At 34.0% G+C, this 20510-nt stretch overlaps 4 protein-coding genes and 1 non-coding gene across 5 annotated transcripts; 3 read left to right on the top strand and 2 right to left on the bottom strand.

The window, feature by feature from the left end:
• Positions 1–1308: 1308 nt before the first annotated feature.
• LOC107920890 (40S ribosomal protein S13) lies at positions 1309–3576 on the bottom strand. Its single transcript, XM_016850710.2, has 5 exons — positions 3353–3576; positions 3166–3238; positions 2126–2264; positions 1856–2042; positions 1309–1558 (listed from the first exon to the last, which is right to left on the bottom strand). The coding sequence occupies exons 1-5, from the start codon at positions 3373–3375 to the stop codon at positions 1525–1527; spliced, it is 456 nt and encodes a 151-aa protein (XP_016706199.1). The 5' UTR covers positions 3376–3576; the 3' UTR covers positions 1309–1524.
• Positions 3577–8449: 4873 nt separating this feature from the next.
• On the top strand, positions 8450–12297 carry LOC107921009 (transducin beta-like protein 2). Its single transcript, XM_016850862.2, has 10 exons — positions 8450–8828; positions 9163–9268; positions 9388–9448; positions 9538–9836; positions 9949–10088; positions 10268–10342; positions 10737–10827; positions 11198–11401; positions 11712–11756; positions 11847–12297. Exons 1-10 carry the CDS (start codon positions 8619–8621, stop codon positions 11927–11929), a joined length of 1314 nt encoding a protein of 437 aa, XP_016706351.2. The 5' UTR covers positions 8450–8618; the 3' UTR covers positions 11930–12297.
• A 108-nt stretch (positions 12298–12405) lies between these two features.
• On the bottom strand, positions 12406–12478 carry TRNAK-CUU (transfer RNA lysine (anticodon CUU)). Its single transcript has one exon. It is a non-coding gene; the product is annotated as a tRNA-Lys (tRNA).
• A 672-nt stretch (positions 12479–13150) lies between these two features.
• Positions 13151–16181, top strand: LOC107920891 (proteasome subunit beta type-1). Its single transcript, NM_001327181.1, is given in 7 exon segments — positions 13151–13197; positions 13308–13415; positions 14383–14464; positions 14696–14825; positions 14920–15062; positions 15145–15231; positions 16107–16181. Coding segments are annotated over 7 exon segments (672 nt in total).
• Positions 16182–17380: 1199 nt separating this feature from the next.
• Positions 17381–19739, top strand: LOC107922412 (uncharacterized). Its single transcript, XM_016852442.2, has one exon. The coding sequence runs from the start codon at positions 17502–17504 to the stop codon at positions 19365–19367; it is 1866 nt and encodes a 621-aa protein (XP_016707931.2). The 5' UTR covers positions 17381–17501; the 3' UTR covers positions 19368–19739.
• The last annotated feature ends 771 nt before the right edge of the window (positions 19740–20510 follow it).

The following is a 20510-nucleotide window of genomic DNA, read 5'->3' on the forward strand; positions in this document are numbered from 1 at the left end:
TCACCTTCATCCCACCCACACTGCAACAAAATATATATATATATCATCACATGTGAGGGGTAGGTTAAATATATTTTGATTATTAATGTACTTGTTTATACAATAATTTGATCATGGATATATTATTTGTAATTCTATTTGCGCATTTTATTATTAAATTTGAAGGGAATATATATGTGCTGATTTTAAAGTCCTCACGTGCTCTAATAATATACAGGATTACAGTGCTATTATAATATATAGCATTGTTTTTGTATTTATCTTGGAGTAGTCCCATCCTGAATCATGAAGACAAATCTTACCCTACTCAAATTGAAATCCATGAAAATATCAATTTGAGAAAGGGATTTTAAATTAATTGACCTAACGTTTAAACCAAATTTTTTAATTCTTTAAATTTTAAATATCTTTTTAATCAATCCGATTAAATCAATAAATTAATGACTTGACCAATTTGATCACCAATTCAGTTTAAAAAATACTGGCCTTGACCTAAAACCAATATAAAAAATCCAAGAGTTGGACTGAATTGCAACTAAACCTATCCAAGGACCAAGTAATCCATCCACCCAACCCAACGGGCCCAACTCAACTTAGGTCAAGCTTGCACTCCAAGCCAAGGCAAGGCAACCCAACACAAATTCAATTTAAATAATAAAAAATATTTTAAAATTAAAATTTAATCATAAAATATATAAAACAACTTAAAATATATATTTAATATTTAATTAATTTTTAATAATAAAACAGGCCTCTTGGGCAAGCCAAATATTTTGAAACCATACCTCGACCCAACCCAACCCAATTCTTAAGAGGTTTCATTTAGGATGAGTTGCTGTACCTCCCTTAGTTTCATGTTACATTGATAAGATGAAAACATATATGATATCATGTCCTCGTGTTTTTCATTTTCTGAAAACAAATAAAAACAACTTAGATTCTTGAAACCACATAGTGCCTAAAAGGTCTCAACCATTGTCGAATTTTATTACAAAGTCAAATTTAATTATCCTAATGCTTGAAAATAATAGTGAATAAAATGCATTGATCTCTTCACTTTTTCTAATTTTTAATTTGAACTCAAACTTGAAGTTGAAGATGAAGATGGGAGGAGTAATCAAAACTCATCTTTCACTAGATAAACAAACTCATGCAACTCGATTTTTACTCTCTAGTTAAAAAGTGAAACTAGATTGACTTCAACCCAAATTTCAAATTTCGAATTTCGAGTCAACTCAAGCCTTTCACAGCTTGAGTTCAGCTAAGCTTGGTACGCCCCTAGATCTTAAAAGCAAATAAACGACAAGATTAAAAACACCAAAAATAAAACATTTCAACTTGAAGGGAAAAAACTAAACATAATTCTGACACTAAACATAATATTTTGCCTCCCAAGTATCTCATTTTCAAGCCACAAATGAACTAGTTCTTTAAATTTTAAAAGCATAAATACCAAAAGTTTAGCCCTGCATCCAGGAGAATGTCAACTGCAGCGCTTGGAAGATGGTTCAAACTGTGCCACCTCTAAGCCACAAGAGTGCTGGCAGTGGTAGATTCACTGCATGAAGAAAAATATGTTCAGATTTGCAAGTTAAACCCCAAATCTTGAGACCAGAGAATACTCAAATAACCAGTGTCGAGGTCAACAAAATTTTCTAAAAGACCATACCTCAGACCATTAGTTAAATTACTATTTAACCGCGTATGTGTCCTACACATATTTGTAAATAGGTACCAAGGTACAATCCGCCAAATATGAAATATATTTAGAAAAGGGCATACACAGGTAAGACACGTGCATCCTAACCTAAAACACGTTAAGAACATCGATGGAAGCAGAGATAAAAGTACTCACTATTTCCACACTGGTGGTAGCTTCTTTGTCTTCTTGTAATAACGGGCAAGACGGTGAATTCTGCTCTCAACCAAGATTAACCTAAACTTGGAATCCTTGTCTTTCCTGTTCCGCTCAAGGTGCTTTCTGATGGCTACCGCTTTCTTAATCAGGTGGTACAGATCCTCGGGGATTTCTGGAGCAAGACCTGACAAAACCAAATTGATAAGTCAACTGTTTATCATCACTTATAAGGGAAATGCAACAGCAAAAAATGTCAATGACGTGTACCATGGGCTTTCAATATTCGCAAAATCTTGCTGCCAGTAACACTCTTCACCTGAGCAATGCCATGAGAATCACGGAGAATGACACCAATTTGAGATGGAGTCAAACCCTTCTTTGCAAACTTGTAAATGTTCTCCTCAACCTAAAAGATCAAATCAAGATCAATGAATATTGTCAAAAAAATAGTAAACTTTTCATATGGACAGAATAAACTAAAGTAGGGTACTTTTTTCAACTCCACATCGCATCAATGTAAAACCTATGTTACTCGGATTTGAGAGTAAGTGTCGATATGGGTATGTGATATGCTTACTTTTTTTAAAATTTTCCATATATTTGGAGGATCATACCTTCACATTCATGGCCAAATAGGTGTTGAACAAGAGTACTTCAAGGAAAATAAAGAATCGAATTAACATAATGTAAAACCCGGGAAAGAGAGCATTTAGAATGTTAAATGGAAAACTACAAGCAATAGTCTGAGCCTGAGGAAATATCAATTAGTTACTACAAAAACCTCCCATCACTTCAGTGGTAAAATTTATGATCGAAAGTCAAGACAACTTGAGGTTTATTCACAAAATGAACGAGCGGTAAGGCCTGAAACTACCAACAAATAAGGTCCAAAGACCATTATGACTCCACATTTGAGAAATATGAAAATCAAAAAAATCAAAAAAACAACTAAAAGCCACCTTACTCTAATTCTTCACTTTCCTTGAAGTTCTGCGTCTAATAATACCAATGCCCAACATAGCTTCGGCCATAGATTTTGAATATAGCCATTTCAAACCCACATCCGTATCTAATATCACAGCTAAATCCGAGTAACAAAAGGACTAAATGCACTATCAAACTTAAATAGTAACCATCGAGGAATTGCATCACATCTTACGATATTCTCGATCATGACCAATACTTAATCAATGAAATATCCATTAATCAAAAAATAATAAGGTACGTTTCAACCACTAATCTAAACCAAATAGGTTTTAAAAATCGTATATAAAATTAAAGGCACGATAAAAACCAAAGTGACTCACATCTTGGGAAGAGATCTTCAACCAACTAGGAGGAGTTCTCTTGTAAGGCAAAGCGGATGCTGAAATACCCTTACTGCAAAAGAAAAACTCAAATCAGTGACAAAGCAGATAGAAGAGATTCGACCAACGTAATCATAGGTTTGTTTTCAGAGGATAATGAAATCAAGTGTGAGAGGAAAATACAAACCCTCGGCTGTGCATACGACCCATGGTGACAGAGTTTCGAGCTCGGCTGATTGATTGCTTCTGATAGTGTAATTTGCAATGAGCAAAGAAACCCTAGGATCAAAATTAAGGATGGGGGCTAGGGTTCTTATTCTCCTCTGGTCCTTTGCTAGTGATTTATTGGGCCCTTTTTTCCCCTTTGGTGGTCTAGTTTTCTAGTATTGTTTATTGTATATATTGGATCAGGCCTTGCCAGTGAATTTGAGAAGGCCGAATTTAAATGCGGTTAAGAAACGTTTGGTTTGAAAATAACGGAATAATAACATTAATAGCCCCTAAATTATAGGGTATATTTGAATATGGTACCTGTACTTTTTTTTAATAATCTCAATATAGGTTCTGATCATATCTGCTCTTTTTTTACATGATACCTAGAATTACTCATAGCCCATCCCCAACCCATAAATAGAAGGATAATGTGCTTCAGCGCGCTCGAATCCACGTCCTCCTACATTGACAACAATGTCCATACTAATCAAGCTAAAACTCAATCGGCTGATACTTATTGTAATAGCCTGAATTCAAGGTTATTGGAACAGTAGTTTCGTAGCCACAAATCTGATTTAAAGATAAATTTATTTTAATATTTTTGCATGAATATTGATATGATAGGAAAATCATATGAAAATATAGATAGAAGAATTTTACTGATTTAGTGGTTAGTTAGAAAAAGAAATTATTGAAGAAATTGGGTAAAAACAAGGTATCGAGACCTCGATCTCGTAAAAACAAGTCAAAAATATTTTTATAAATATTTATGAAATGTTAGTAATATGGTATTAAAATTTCGGTAGAAAATTTTAATGTTTGGGTAGTCAATTAAGTAAAAAGGACTAAATTGAAAAAAGTGTAAAAGTTACTAGAAGGATTAAATAGCTCAATTGTTAAATGAGAAGGGACATAAATTACAAATAAGCCCAAAAGGAGATATTTTGGGAGGCACAAGCTGAGAAAAATCAGGAGAATTGGTGAAATAAAGGTAAAATGGGAAAATAACAAATTTTACTAACATAAAAATAGGACCAAATTGGAATATCTAGAATTCTCTTCATATTTTCTTCATTATCATCAGTAAAAAAACATCCTAGGGGTTTATTCAAGCTGGTACTTCATAATTTTTGCACCAAGTGAGTTAATCCTTGCCTTTTTCTTGTAATTTTTGTGTTTCTAAGACTTTTACAACTAGGTCCTATTACTAAATTCATTAGTTTTTTATTTTATGAATGAAATTGAAAGTTTCCATGAATATGTGCTAGAATTTTATGATGAAATAGCATGAAATTGAAGCTTTAATTTGTTTATGATATGATTTTATTAGGTAATTTCAATAGAAATTGATTTGTAAGACCTAATAGTGAAAAAGTTTGGAATTAAAGTCTAGTGCTAAAATTCTTATTCCAAAGGTTATAAAGTAGTTTAAAGTGATAGAATAAAGTGTTAATTGAGAAAAATAAGCTCAATTGAGAGGTTAATTGAGCAGGGATGAAATTATCATTTATTGAAAGCTTAGGAGAAAAATGGTAATTAACATCATGCACCAAAATAGTTTTGGACAGCAGCAGTAGTCTAACTTTAAGAAATCACCAAAAATTTTAGAGATCGAATTAGAGGATGAATAAAATATGAAATTAAATATTATTAATTCTAGTTTCTTAAAAAATAAACGGTGTAAGCAATGAAATTTTAAATCATGAGATATAATAGGTTTTGTGAGACAAGATCAGAATGAATTTGGGTTCCCCTGTTTTGACTTTGAAAAATCATCAAAAATTGAAGAAAAATTAATTAGGGGCTTAAATTTATATTTTTAAAATCCTTAATGAGTATATTTTCAAAAGAAATAAACGAGAACATCATTCGAATTATGTATAATGATATAATTAATTTTTAGTGAAGAGGGGTCGGAACTGTCAAACAGTGAAACAGGGGAACTTTAAAGAATAAACTGTACTTATTGGCTAAACCAAAAATTCTGAAAATTTTATGGTAAGAAGATATGTGAGCCTAGTTTCGGGGAAAATTATCGGATCTTAATTTGGAGTTCCGTAGCTCAAGATATAAATAATTTAGTGACTATGACTCAATGAGACAGCTTTGAATGCACTAAAAATAATAATGGAATTATAGAGAATGTTACATATGAACATGAAATGTATTAGATTAATGATTAAATTTACTTATTTAGATCCAGAAAATTCAAATACGAAGCTAGATCGAGGAAAAGAAAAAGTTCGGGATTAGTAGATTTTTGTTTACGAACAAGTATCGAGGTAAGTTCGTGTAACTTGAATTATATTCTTAAATGCTTGAAATGTTTGTTATTGATGTGAATATGATTTGAATGTTCATTGTATGAAACATTGATATATTTTATAAAAAGGGGAAGAAATCCCGGTTGAATGGAAGGAAAATTCGATGGATCTCTAAAAAGAATTTGACGGTAAAAAGGATCTAGCCCAGACGGGTGATCCTATCCTGATATAGACCTCCCGAAGAATATGTGGAAAATGGATTTAGCCCGGACGGGTAATCCGAACTAGGGTCTGAATTTAGCCTGGACTGGTAATCCCGATAATACTCTATGAGTTTATATTACAGGGGATTTAGCCTGGACTGGTAATCCCGTTGCAAGGATGAGGTTCGCGAGAGTGTGCTCTCTGAAATGGAAAGTGCGCGTACATGAATATGAATTGACGGACCCGGATTTGTACACTAAAGTGTACCCCTGAAAATCCATCGAAATTTCGAGAAATTCAACAGGATAAATATGGAAAAATAACAAGGAAATGGAAATCATGGTATATATTATTGATACATGGAAATTATTGGACTAATTTGAATGTTGAGTTTGTGCATGATAGGGGAATAATGTATTGAATGGGTGTATGAATGTTTATTGCATTGTATTGAAAATATTAGGTAAGTATAATTCTTGTTACATGAACTTACTAAGCACAAAGTGCTTACCCTGTTTCTTTTTCCCCTGTTTTGTAGTGTTAAGAGCTCGAAGGTCGGATTCGGTCAGAGACGTATCACACTATCAACCTCAAGATCTCGGTATATAAAGAAACTTTATTTTGGAAATCAATGGCATGTATAAACTAGTAAAATAAATGTTAATGTGAAATGAATATATGGTTAGCCATTGGTATGACTAACAAATTTTGGTTTTGGTATGTGATGAGGTTATCTTATGAATACGTTAAATTTATCTTGAAAATATGTTGAAATTGATTGGTTGTGTTGGATTGGTATCGGTTTAAAATTGTAGGGAAGATTAGATATTTATAAAGGGGTTATATTGAGTTAAAAAAAAAACTTTGGGATTTTGCGAAAAATTTCTTATGGTTTCGATTTAATCCCGTTTGGTCTCAATGTATGTTTTGGGCTTTGGAGGCCCATCTAATGGACGTCATGACATGTTTCGATAAATGAATAGTATTTAACTCGTAATAACGAAAAATTTATTCGGTAAAATTTGGTAATATCTCATACCCTATTTCGGCGATGAATACGGGTAGGGGGTATTACACTTGTACTTAAAAATGTTGATTGAGTTTGATTCCGTCAGTATCGGCTTCTTTGGATCATCGTTCACTCCAATGTGGTGAGATTGTAAAGGTAAAAAAAAATAAAATTCAACTGAAACGCAGATCCACTAGTGGATTTCTTACCTCATTGTAATCTTAAATATTAGCGAGAGTTAAAAACTCTTATTCTTATTTTATTATTTATCTTATTTGATACACATAATATAATTTTAACATATTATTATTTAATATAATTTTTTACTAAAAATAAAAATATTTATAATTTTTATTTATAATTTAGCATAAATATAATTTATATTTATATTTTATTATTTGAGTTAAATATAATTTATAAAATATTTTGATATTCTATTAGATACACATTTTAATTTAATATCTTTAACAATCATTTTCTATTACCGATGATTTTAATCTCATCGCTATAATAATTAATCTCACTTTCACTACTATTTTTAATTTTACTGAAACTAAACGTACCACCTATCCAAATGGGAACTAAATTTCGTAGTTGATTATTATCATGTTTTGATTGAAGAAGCTACTATAGAGTTTTTGATAGAAATGCCAAAAACTGCCAATTGCACCGTCAGTTGCAATTCATTTTGCAGTCAGTGACAATGCGCAACTTGCCTTATTTGTCGACAAATTTCGACTTATGTATGTTGGTTATGCACTTATAGAAGATTTTTTATTGAGATCATAATTGATGAACTTATTCGACCAAGTAGAGTATTTTTCAAAGAGTCCTACTATGAAGAGGTATTGATTTTGAATAAGTTAATACTAAAAGAACATCTCTTTTTATTTCTTTTTTTTTTAACACTTAATGAGCATTTATCGTCTAACATCGCATTGAAGATATATTAATGTTAAATATACGAGAGTTAAGAAAGAAAAATATTATTCACTTGAGGAACTTATTTAAGTGCAATTTATGCGATAAACGATTTCTTTTTATCATATTTGTAACTACACTTTCAATGAGGGAAATAGTTAGTAGGAGTGTTGAATTTTTATAATAGGAGTGAGGATGCAATGAGCAAGGAGTAATGTTGAGCTTATATCATCTTTTATATTGTTGAAATTATACTGAATTACTCTTTGGGTAAAATTTCATAGTGGTAATATTTTTCAAATATTTACATTAAGATTTAACCTTTATTTTCATTTTAAGGAATTTAGTACGTATACTTTTCAGATTTAAAAATACAAATTTAATTGTTAATAACGTTAAATTTCTTCTACTAAATTCATGTTTATTAAAATAGTTTTTTTGTTTTATAGTTGCCAAACGAGTGTTTTTTAAAATTTCAAAATATTCCGCTAAAGAATTAAAAAAATAGAATTTAATGATGTTAACAATTCAACTTAAATTTTAAAAATTGAAAAGTCTTACAAACAAAAATAGATGGACTAAATTCTAAATGTGTAAAAAGTAAGTAGACTTAAAGAAAAAATTTTCCAAATCTAAATTTCTTTTAAAAATTAAACCGCAACCCGGCACGGCCATGAACGTGGTATTTGTGTATTGCGAGGTCTTAATTATCATTCGTATTTGATAATCCCAGGCAGCCCCCACCTTCTATCCATTTCCATTTTCAATACATTCCACTATAATTGCTATCTTCGATCATTTAAAAAGGTAGCACAAGGAACTGACAATTCCTTCCCTCGTTAATGGATCCGATTCTCGCAGCCGCGGCACTTTCAGTCGTTCTCGGGGCTGTGATCGCGTTTGTTTTTTTCAAAAGCTACCTTCTGAAGCAAAGATCCAATGTCCAGGCCATTTCGGAGCCCGAGCTTCATTCGGATCCCAAAAAGACCTCAAAGCCTCAGCATGTTCCAAAAAAGTATCATTCGAAGCCTCATTCTCATGCCTCTGACAAGGTGATCTCTCCCCCTCTTTTTTTTTTCCTTATTGCTCGCTTTGATTGTGCGTTACAAATTTCGAAACTGATCTAATTTATGAAACTTGAAGTTTTATTTATTGATTTTACTTCCATTTATATAAATGTAATCCGAAGAAAAAAGAAACTGAATTTATTAAGCGATTGGCGGTTAGCACCTTGAGTAAGATCACTAAATTCCAGAGTTAGTTTTGATTTACCTCGAAACTTCGCTATTTTTTGTGATATTGCTAGGGTTTAGTCAGGTATTTTAGTATCTATCTATCTATGAAATAGAAATTGAACGAAGAAATGTTTTTCTAATCGTAATGTAGGAGCAAAGCAAGCGTCATCATCCATTGGATTTGAATACTCTTAAAGGTCATGCGGATTCAGTTACAGGGATGTGTTTCTCATCTGATGGTCGTAATTTGGCAACTGGTAATCGGTTTTCACCTCTTTTGTTTTGTTTTTCCCCTCTTTCTTTAATAGTAACAAGTTTTGTGTATTTATATTCATGTGATATTTCATTCTTAATTTGGTTTATCATCTCTGCACAGCTTGCGCTGATGGAGTGGTTAGGGTATTTAAGTTGGATGATGCTTCAAGTAAAAGTTTCAAGTAAGGATACGGTGACAATGCAGGCTACTGTGTATATATATATATATTTAACTTGCCACTTTATCTTGTCTTGTGTGGCTGGTGTGCAGGTTTTTAAGAATCAATGTGCCTCTTGGAGGTCACGCAGTAGCTGTGGCATTTGCTGATGATTCTTCTTCTATAGTTGTTGCATCTCAGACTGTGACGGGGTGTTCCTTGTATATGTATGGAGAGGAAAACCCAAAAAAAGGTAGTACTGACTCCAACCAGCAGTCAAAGCTTCCTCTTCCACAAGTTAAGTGGGAACATCATAAAATCCATGACAAACAAGCAATCCTGACCTTAACTAGAGCTACTGCAAGTTATGGAACTGGAGATGGGAGTACCATTATTGCCTCTTGTTCGGAAGGTTTGTGGTGGCGCTCTATCCATATCATTTAATACAGTATTAAATAAACTATGAGAAAAGGTAAAACAGTTAATTTGGATGTAAGCATGAGTAACTCTTTGTTATTTCATAGGTACTGATATCTTACTTTGGCATGGGAGAACCGGAAAAGTTCTAGGGCATGTTGACACTAATCAGTTAAAAAATACCATGGCTACAATATCACCAAATGGCCGTTTCCTGGCTGCTGCAGCCTTCACAGCTGATGTAAAGGTGGAGATATCTTGATTCCCATTACTTGTGATACAATATCAAGACTATGATCAATATTTGGAAATTCTAAAGTTCATCAATTTAATACTTGAAAATTGAAATTGTATATCAACAAAATTTTGCAGAACTCTTGAACTAAGATTGTGTCATGATGAGCATGATGAGATTTACTTTTTCAGATATGGGAGATTGTATATGCCAAGGACGGTTCAGTCAAGGAGGTTTTGAATGTTATGCAGCTTAAAGGGCACAAGGCATGTAATTCCACCCATAGTCCTAAAGATAATGTGCTATCTTCCAATACGTCCATATTGTTCAATTACATCTTTTCTCTCATGTCACAAGTTGCTAGCATCTCTGTTAGAGGTTTTCAGAAAAATTATGACTAGAGAACGAATACCAGAGGGTTTGACCTTTATGAAGTCTTTTGTTTAGGGTACTTTTTGATGAAAATTTCTGCTCCTAGTTTGAAATATTTTATTGAAATAGAGACCAATTTAAACTTGATGGACTTTTATTGACTCATGGATCTCTTCTCTGTTTCTTCTTCACGGCATATTCGGAAGTAATTGCTTTATGACCTTCCTTCAATTTGCTGCTTGTTTCTAACCTCTTTCATTTTTTGTGTTTCTTTTTCTTAATGTCCAGAGTGCAGTGACTTGGTTATGCTTTTCTCCAAACTCAGAGCAAATTATTACAACATCCAAGGATGGTTCAATAAGAGTTTGGAACATCAATGGTCTGTCCGCACCCCTTTGTCTTTCTCCTACTTATTTCACACACGTGCACATTCTGGTTTTGACGATGAGAAAATCAATGTTGATGAAGGTTGTTTTCTTTTCCACCTCTAAACTCTTTCAGTCTTTCCTTCCAAGCCTAACACTATAAAAGGATCAGTCAGGGTTGGGCGGTGGAAGGGGAAATCGGTACTAATAACCTCCATAAATTTAAAAGACATGATTGGTGTTTGGAAGAAGAGAAAACTTTTCTTTTGTTTTGAAGTTAATTTACAGATTGTTATGCTAAGACTTATTTTGGTAACAATTTCTATTTCTTGTAGTGGAGTTATTACTTTGTCCCTGCTGACTGTTGTAAATGCTTTGTTGAAGTTCGATACCATCTTTCTGAGGATCCAAAAACTCTGAAGGTGTTTCCAATACCACTTCATGATTCAAGTGGTTCTGCTCTGCACTATGATCGTCTCAGCTTATCCCCTGATGGAAAGATACTGGCTGCAACCCGTGGTCCAACATTGCAGTGGCTTTTTTTGGAAACAGGAAAGGTGTTGGATGCTGCTGAGAAAGCCCATGATGGTAAATCCTGAGCTGTAAATTTTTATTTTTTTTATTGCTTTTGCCCATATCCATACCATTTGATCAAAATCTATAGAATGATGCTATGCCCCAAGCATTCAGGTTTTCAGGTTCAAATTATTAAACATCGTGCATAGTTTAGGTACTCTGTGCTGATGCACTGACAGTGATTATGACCAGAACTAAATCCCCCCCCCAACCCCGATTATATTTCGTTGTAAAGCCTTTGGACCTTATCTTTTTTCCATGTATGATTGATTGATATGGATTATAAAGTTCTATTTGCATTGACTCGAATTGTATGCTGCAGGTGATATCACATGGATTACATGGTCTCCAAAGACTATGCCACTAGGTAAAACATATTTTGGACTTGTGTCAGTTATCTGTAGTTGCTTGTATATTCTTGCAATCACCAATTTTTTTTTTTAATTTTAAATTTTAGGAAATGAACAAGTGGTGATTCTGGCCACGGCAAGTGTCGACAAGAAAGTGAAGTTGTGGGCAGCACCGTCAGTAACTTCGTAGTAGTAATCAAATCTTTACATTGCCTGTCAAGGATTTTCATGAAGCCAGGCACAATGCCATTTAGATATGCTAAACAGTAGTGTCAACAACTTGATATGAGAGAGAGAACATGGCAGGCTGGAATGAAGTTAAACCCCACATATATGAAATCTTTCATATGTTTTTTGCTTAAATAGTCTTGTGTTTATGAAATTTTGCTTACTTTAGACATTGACACAAGTGTGAATTTGTTTGGTTATTCCTTTTCTTTTTCCCCCCTGAATAGTATGAACTATCGATTTTCTTGGTTAGAAACAGGATCATTCCTAAAGTATTGCCAGCCAATCGGTCCATGTTTATGAATTATAAGCAACTCATTTCCAAGCTAACGTTTTTGCATCGGGATTATAAGGTGTTTAAAGGTGAGTTAAGGCCCGTCCACTCGCCAGCGAAAACAAGCAAAACTGCTGTTGTTGAGCAAGGAAGAAAAAATAGAACGCCCACCGTGGGGATCGAACCCACGACCACAAGGTTAAGAGCCTTGCGCTCTACCGACTGAGCTAGACGGGCTTGTTGAAACGTCATTCACAATAAAATTACTTAAACATTTAGCAAGCGTTAATTACTTTTTCATTTCTTCTCCTCGAAAGAAGTTTATTTATTTGTAACAAAATTCTGACTTCCGCCCGTAAACCACCTACTAAATCCTTACCTGATACCTTTTATTATACGAACTGAATTGAATCAAATTAATGGTCGTAATATTAAATAGATTAATTAGTATTTCTACTATTAAATTTTTTAATAGAATTTAGTGTTTAAAAAAATGACATCAAAATTATTTTATTTTTTCAATTCAACTTCAAACAAAAAAATTATTTATAAAATCATAAAATTTTAAAAAAAATTAATTTTGTTAGATACTGAATGAATTTTTCTTAAATAATAAACATTAACTTTGTTAAATTAATAATACACAATTTAAATTAATCCATTTAATAGTATAATGACTGAATTAATAATATTTTTATAATTAAGGGACCTATAAAGGTACTTCCACGCTTTATATTGTGTTTGGGCCTCTATGGGCCTAAACCCGAACCCATAATACTGATAATATAAAATGCCTCCATTTCTTGTTGGCAAAGCTAGAGTCGTTTTAAATCTGTGAGCAAAGGAAATTAAATTTCTTTAATTTTTTCTCTTTGTCGACCTAAGTCTCTTTTATTTGCTTCTTTCACCATGACCAAGCAGCAGGCTAACTGGTCTCCTTACGACAACAATGGAGGGTACCTTCTTCTTTTTCTATATCAACCAATAAAATATGTTTTTTTCCCTCTTTTTCGATTGCGTTGTTTATTGAATGTTATTGTTGTGTTTTTTTCATGGAAAATTGCAGATCTTGCGTTGCGATCGCTGGAGCTGATTACTGTGTTATCGCCGCCGATACTCGAATGTCAACCGGTTACAATATACTGACCCGAGAGTACTCCAAAATCTGTAAACTGTATGTTTCTTTATTCAGTCCCTTTGTTTTTTTAGGTTAACTTGAAATTATTGGAACTGGTAGAAATTTGGAATAGAAAGTAATTGTTTTTCGATTGTTTTTAGTTGCAGAAGAAAGAAGAATGGATTTTTTTTGCTGCAATTAACATGTTTATTAAGTTTTAGTCTTGTAAAACTTCCTGGCTAACGTTAAGTTTGAGGGATTTGGCAATTGACACTTTATGGAGAGCTTAAGGAATTTGGTGAAATTTGCTAAGGTAGATTTTAGAATCAGTGTAAATTGGACTGTAAAGCACGTACAAGTGTTACATTTATGAGTATTTCTCAAATCCATGAATTTGTTGGATGCCTATTTAGTAATGAATTTGAAATTCCTAAATAATTTTTATGAATTTGACACATTTGTGTTTTTATACTAATTTATTCTTAATTTATGCATTTCATTGTTATAATTTATATAGCAAATGAAATCCAAATCCAAAAGTACAAATTAATGTTCCCAAATATACCATAAAGAAATTGTTGGTAATATTTAAAGTAGTTTTGACTCTAATGGTTGAAAGGGTCTTGGCACTTGATTCTCTTTCTGGTTAACATAACGGAACAGGAATTGGTGAGTTTTCCAGCTCTTATGTTTGATAGTTGTTTGAGTCATATCATTAGTGTTATGGAACTCTAGAGGAGAGCGTTATCAAGTTTTCCATAACCAAATAGTTGAGAAGGTAAAGGAAAAATATATGGCATAGTTTTATTGTTCTCCTCCGTTAGATCAAGATCTTTGGTATTCATTTGGAAGACAGACAGTTAATCCATAGATAATGGGACTTTGGGTGCATCTTAATGTTTTAAAGCAAGTGTTAATGGAGATGGGAAGAGGTGGGAATAATTGACTGTATTGATTGATTTTATTTATGTTTTCGGTTTTTCTCTTTCCGGGATTTCTTATTATTGTCTCTTTGACATTGCAGTGCAGATAAATGTGTCATGGCATCCTCAGGATTTCAAGCTGACGTGAGGGCTTTACAAAAGCAACTGGCAGCTAGGCACTTGGTAAGGTTTCACCTTTCAAAGATATGATGTGGTACTTGTTTTGAGCAGGAATGTCGGCTTTACTTGAACTTTTTACATTTAACTGTACTACAATCATTTCAAATGAAAAAGGCATGTAATTTTGATGTAGCATAGACATTTGAAAACCAAATTATGATTATAGTACTTGTAAACTTATGCTGCATCTAATATAATGTATATATAATTTTAATGGCGCTTCCCAAAATACAGATTTATCAGCATCAGCACAACAAGCAAATGAGCTGCCCTGCAATGGCTCAATTGCTTTCCAACACACTTTATTACAAGCGTTTCTTTCCTTATTATTCTTTTAATGTTTTGGGTGGCCTTGATAACGAAGGTACTCTGCTTTGAGCCTCAGTTTTCTACTTTTAACTTTTAAGCCTTTCTTTTTATCTGAATATGAATTAACATTCTTTATCTTAAACCATTAGGAAAGGGTTGTGTCTTCACATATGATGCTGTTGGTTCCTATGAGAAGGTTGGATACAGTTCTCAAGGTTCTGGTTCAACGCTCATCATGCCTTTCTTGGATAACCAACTGAAATCTCCCAGTCCTCTTCTATTGCCTGCCCAGGTATGCTCCCGATTTTAATTACTTCATGTGATGTTTCATTTATACTATTCATTTTTTTCATCTCAAACCCATGGCCTTGCAGGATGCTGTTACTCCGCTTGTGGAAGCTGAAGCTATTGATTTGGTAAAAACTGTTTTTGCATCTGCATCCGAGAGAGATATATACACTGTAAGTTCTAATTCATTTAGTTTCTATAAGTGGTAAACTTAGGAAGGCTGTTCTAGTGTGGTGTTGCTCCAACTCCTAATTTTCTTGAAGTATCCGTGTCTAACACTTTTTTTGCCTTGGGTATGGGATGTGACCTTCCAAACACATGGAAAAAGATAGAAATATTGAACATCCCATGTGGGATACATACTTGCATCTGACACTCGTACCTTATTGATTACTACTGTCTCAAAAGCCAAACCAAGTCTGCTTTTAATTTATTCTGTTCCCTTCTATTGCTTCCTTTCGTGTGCTTAGAAGATTTCAGTTAGATTCCTCTTAAGAATACATTTTGTTAATTTTTTATAAAGGTGCATTAAATTTTGGCTTTTTATTGGTCATATGATTTGGGCTTAAAGAATGTTTGATTTATAGAGAATCACAAAAGCATTCCATTCTTATTTCATTTTTCTTGAAGTACCCATGTCTAATACATTTTTTACCTTGGGGCTATTGGGGTATGATCTCAAAGGGGCCTTCAAATTATATGTAAAAAGTAGAAAAACGAACATATTCATGTGGAATACATACCCGTACTCAATACTTGCACTCGAAGTTGAGTAACATGCCATGATCCTCCAAAGATCCTTTTGATACATGAAAAGGAAAAAAAAAAAAAAAAAACTTAGACAATAACCATTTTCAACACTCATACCTGAGTTCAAGTAACATCTCCCTTGTTTGTTGTTCTAGTCTTGGCTTTCTCTAGATATCATAATGATCTGGGGCATGAAATTTCATTCTCATATGTGTTACATTCTAGTTACCCAGTAATAACAACTTTCTCTCCTCTAGCACCACTTCTTTTTAAAAAGTTTGTCACGGATGTTTGACAGGGAGACAAACTCGAACTTGTTATCATAAATGCAGCTGGTATCCGCCGGGAATACATGGAACTTAGGAAAGATTGATTAATCTCCATTCTCCAAACTGGGTTACCACCTCTTATAGATGTGTGAGTTCTTGAAATTGATGGAATGACTCTTACAATGTGTCTGATGCTTGTACTGCAACTATTTCCTTGCATTTGGATACTTTAAAATATGGATTGCAGTTGAATTTTATCTTCCGTCTGTTAGACGAAAATAGTCTTTCATGGATGGTATGTTGCATGACTAGTCTTTGGTGTTCTAATTTAACTCCAAAATTATTTCCACTTCTGATTCATCCATCCTATCAGTCTTTTTTGACATATAAAAAAGATGAATTAATCCTTTATTAATTACTTATTTTATTTATTTTTGTTAATAAAAGACTAATAAAAAATAAAAATTTAATTAGTTATAAAATTGTTTTTAATTATTAAATTAAATTATAAATGATATCATAGTCTAATATAAGTATAACATGTATGTAAGTTTATTTCTCAAAAAAAGGCCATAAATGATAATTATATATTCTTTTTGCCTCTCTTTTCTTTTTTAATTATTTTTATGTAAATACACATTAAATATTCACAACTTAATTTTAATTAAATTATATATATTAAGTTTGAGGCGAATTAGAATTTCCTTTTATTTAATTAAAATTAATGAAAAAGTTAAATAGATTTAATTGAATTAAATATACGTTTAGAATACTTGATATTAAATATAATTTATTTTTATAACACCTTAATATAATTTTAAAATCAAAGACGAAGGCATAAATTTTGTTAGAGGGAGCGAAGATGTACTAAAAATATATATAATTTTCAAAATAATTAAAATTTATAAGTTTTCCGTCGATCGAGAGTTGGGAGTCCTAAAGCTAAAGATTTAAATTTTGAAGAGAGCCTCATTTGATTTTGAATGCAGGAGGAAATACAGGATAAATAATAACAAATATATTTATGAACATTTAAGTTGACAAGTAAAGTTGATTGAAATATAAGACGAGGTATCCATGAAAAGTCTTTTTCCCAATTATCACATCCTAGATTCTATACACAATTTGAATTCGAATCTAGTTTTTAGTGATTTTAATTTTAATTTGTACTATTTTAAAATTTTTAAATATAAGGTAAATAAAAGTATAATTTATTTACTTTAAATGAAATGGTTGTGGAGTGGACGACAAACATGGTGTCCAAGAGAGTAAAGGCAAAAAGATTAGATTTTTTATTTAAAATTTAAAAAGTTTTCCGTTTTAAGGGTATTAGATAGAGAGACAGTTGAGTACCGAAAATGTGAGATAGGGAGGGAGTGAAGAAAAACACGAACCTACTGCTCCCATCATCTCATCTCCACCCCATGAATCCCCGCAAAACCGAACCCGATCTCTTTCACCACCACCACCCTGATCTCTCCCCACTTCCTCCCCACCACCCTCACATCATCCTTCCTTCTCAATCTCAGCCCTCCATTTCTCTCCCCCAAGTCCTCCTCTTCCGCCCTTCCTCCCCCGCCCATTCCTCCTCCGACAACGACGACGTCCCCGCCGATTCCCGTCAAATCTCCGCTCAGCCCCTCGGCTACCACAACATTAGCCCTGAGCCTCACATTTCCTCTCAGTTCTACACTTTCAACGCCGACTCCCATTCCCTCATGATCCGCTGCATCCGCGAGCATCGCTTGGCCACTCCCGCTGAGATCCGAGCCGCTACGCCGCGTTCCGTCCTCAAATCGTGGCGGGCCGTGTGGAAGGACCGCAACGAGGACACCGCTTACCTCACCGCTTGGAAGCGGATCCAAGACAAGCTCACCGCGCACGTGGATCCCGATTCCGGTAATGAATTCATTTGCTTCAAGAACAATTCTAGCCAATTCGTTTCACATGTTAATCAATGGCAAGAAATCGTTATGAGTTTCCACAGCGACGCTGATTTGAAACACTTAGGTTTGAAGGAAACAATTGAGAGGATTAAACAAGTGTGGACTGTAGGTGCTAAGTTCTATGGAATTCCAGAGAGTTACATTAGGGTTTGTGTTGCGGCTTGCCCCGTTTGCAATGCATCCTCCGGGTCTGCTTCCAGGAGTAGTAAACGAAGACGATTTGAGTACACCGAGTCCTTTGACGTGCCTGCAAAGGAGGTGCCTCATAGATTGCAGCAATTGGCTGCAAAGTACAAGGTTGTGCTCTGTATTAGACAGAAATATATTAGGTATAAGCCTTTTATGGCCGAGGTGAAAGATTATGCTTGCCATCGAGCAGGGGAGCCTACAGGAAAGAAGTCAAGAATCTTGAAGAGGGAACCTTATGCCTCTAAGAGGTGCGGTTGTGGATTTAGAATTAGGGCAATAGTGCCAATTGCCAATTACAATGAGAAGGATAAGACTTTTGTCTATCAAGAGGAAGGGATGGCAGTGTTTAAGTTGTATGCAGTGCATTCTGGACATGAGCCCGGGCCACTGGATGGGAATGCAAGGATTATGCATCGTGTTGTCGGACATAAGGGAGGGTTTTTCATGGATCAAGATATTGTTTATGGGGTAAGTGAGGATTTGGATAGTGAGGGGTTTGGATTGATGGGGAAGGAAGATGAAGAGTTGCATCTTGCTATTTTGCGGCAGGTGCAGGAGTTGAGAGCGGAAATTGGGTTGTTAGAGGGGAGGATTGACAAGATTCCCCATCAGTTGTTAGGTTCGGTATCTAGGGAGCTGTTTGATATTTTGAGTAAAGTTAGAAGTTTGGGTGAAGAGGGTCCAAATTCGATGGAGTTGCTTTCTGACAAGCCTCATTCAGATGACCTGTTGGTAGGGGAGAATGATTTAGCTCACTGGAGTGATCACCATGATCGGATATACGGGGATGGCAAGGATGCAGAATTGATTGAAGATGATGAAGACAGTTTTGGAAGGACGCTTGGTGATGTTGTTCCTTGGGACCAAATGCAGACAGATTGTAGGAGTCCAAAGGGTCTGATAAGCGAGCCTTGTAAGACAGATAAGTGGTTGAAATGCGCCGATTTCGACGAGAAGAGCATTCTTGACTGTGAAGATACTAAACTAACCAAGCCCATGAGACACGATGATGGCATAGTGACAGATGTAGGTCTTGTTGGCCTTCAGGTTGATAGTTTCTACCAAGAAAACCCTAAATGGTATGAATCTCCTTGTGAACTAGATTCAAGCACGGATTGTGGTGATGGTGGATTTAGACATGGAGAGATTGTGTAGAATCTTGAAGAGCCAGGTTAACCCACTCTAACATAATCATCAATTTATATTGTCCCTTTGTCCCGTATCCCAGCCAGCACTGGATTGTACATTTATGTATACCGAAGTTTGGAGCTTATGACATGCTTTTAGGTGTCTTCTGTTGTGTGTGGTTTCTGTAAAGTATATAGCCATTTAGGGCTTTACTGCACATACCTATATATTTTACTTTTTGTTAACCATGTTATGAACATCCATGATTTTTAGCTGGGTTCCTCCTAAAAATGGACCCTAGTGACTGAACTGTTGTCATCACCCTTTCTTTTAGATTCTTGTCTATATCATGTTCAAACCTTTTCATCTTCTCCATATTATGACATGAATGTTTCTTTCTATCCTCTTCCATATCATCTGTACCTTTGCTTTAAAGCTCATTAGTCATTACCAATTTAAATTGGTTCGTATCACCGATGCTGGTGGTTACAATCATCCCCTTGTGTTATTGTGAATCATACCATTGATTATCTGTGAATGCTTCAGGTTTATCATAGGAATCTTTGCAGAATGGGTCGAGATTTGATTTAATCAAGGAATCTTGTGTTTTGCTTATCACTCTTGATTTCTTTCTTTTTACCTTGCTATACTGAGTAGTTTTCTCTTCTACTTATTATATCAAAGTAGATCGTATAGAATTTAGGATCTTTTTGTGTTGTTGTTAACTACAAAGTGACTGTCAGAACTATGATCTTATAAATAGGGGAATAATGCGCTTCAACGTACTCAAATTTACATCCTCCTGTATTAACGACAATATTCATATCAATCGAATTAAGACTTAATCGATTTTATTTTTAAGCTTTTACATGCTTTCAAACATTTAAAAAAGAACATATAACTTTATTTAACATTCACTTCATACAAGTATCCTTTATTAAAAATAAATAAAAATTCTCGGTATCATCTCCATCCTCACAAAAGGTATTATGTGCTTCAACTTCTTTCAAAGCTCTTCCGTGTGTTGGATCATATCCGAATATATGTTAAAAACACGAGAGGAGAATGAATACTTCTAGAAAAATAAAAAAACTCACGGCAACATGGCTCAAGAGGCAGTAAATGAATTTCAAAATTGAACAAATTAAATTAGAGTAATTTAATTCTATT

The sequence above is a fragment of the Gossypium hirsutum genome, chromosome D08 (genome assembly GCF_007990345.1).
Source record: "Gossypium hirsutum isolate 1008001.06 chromosome D08, Gossypium_hirsutum_v2.1, whole genome shotgun sequence".
NCBI lineage: Eukaryota > Viridiplantae > Streptophyta > Magnoliopsida > Malvales > Malvaceae > Gossypium > Gossypium hirsutum.

Excerpts from the sequence above, each read along its gene's own strand:
- LOC107921009 (XM_016850862.2), top strand. The coding sequence starts at position 8,619 with ATGGATCCGATTCTCGCAGCCGCGGCACTTTCAGTCGTTCTCGGGGCT. Across the intron at positions 9,837-9,948 it reads TATTGCCTCTTGTTCGGAAG|GTACTGATATCTTACTTTGG; the intron begins GTTTGTGGTGGC and ends GTTATTTCATAG. Across the intron at positions 10,089-10,267 it reads CCTTCACAGCTGATGTAAAG|ATATGGGAGATTGTATATGC; the intron begins GTGGAGATATCT and ends TTACTTTTTCAG.
- LOC107920890 (XM_016850710.2), bottom strand. The coding sequence starts at position 3,375 with ATGGGTCGTATGCACAGCCGAGG. Across the intron at positions 2,043-2,125 it reads GCGAATATTGAAAGCCCATG|GTCTTGCTCCAGAAATCCCC; the intron begins GTACACGTCATT and ends TGGTTTTGTCAG. Across the intron at positions 1,559-1,855 it reads CTACCACCAGTGTGGAAATA|TGAATCTACCACTGCCAGCA; the intron begins GTGAGTACTTTT and ends TTCTTCATGCAG.
- LOC107922412 (XM_016852442.2), top strand. The coding sequence starts at position 17,502 with ATGAATCCCCGCAAAACCGAACCCGATCTCTTTCACCACCACCACCCT.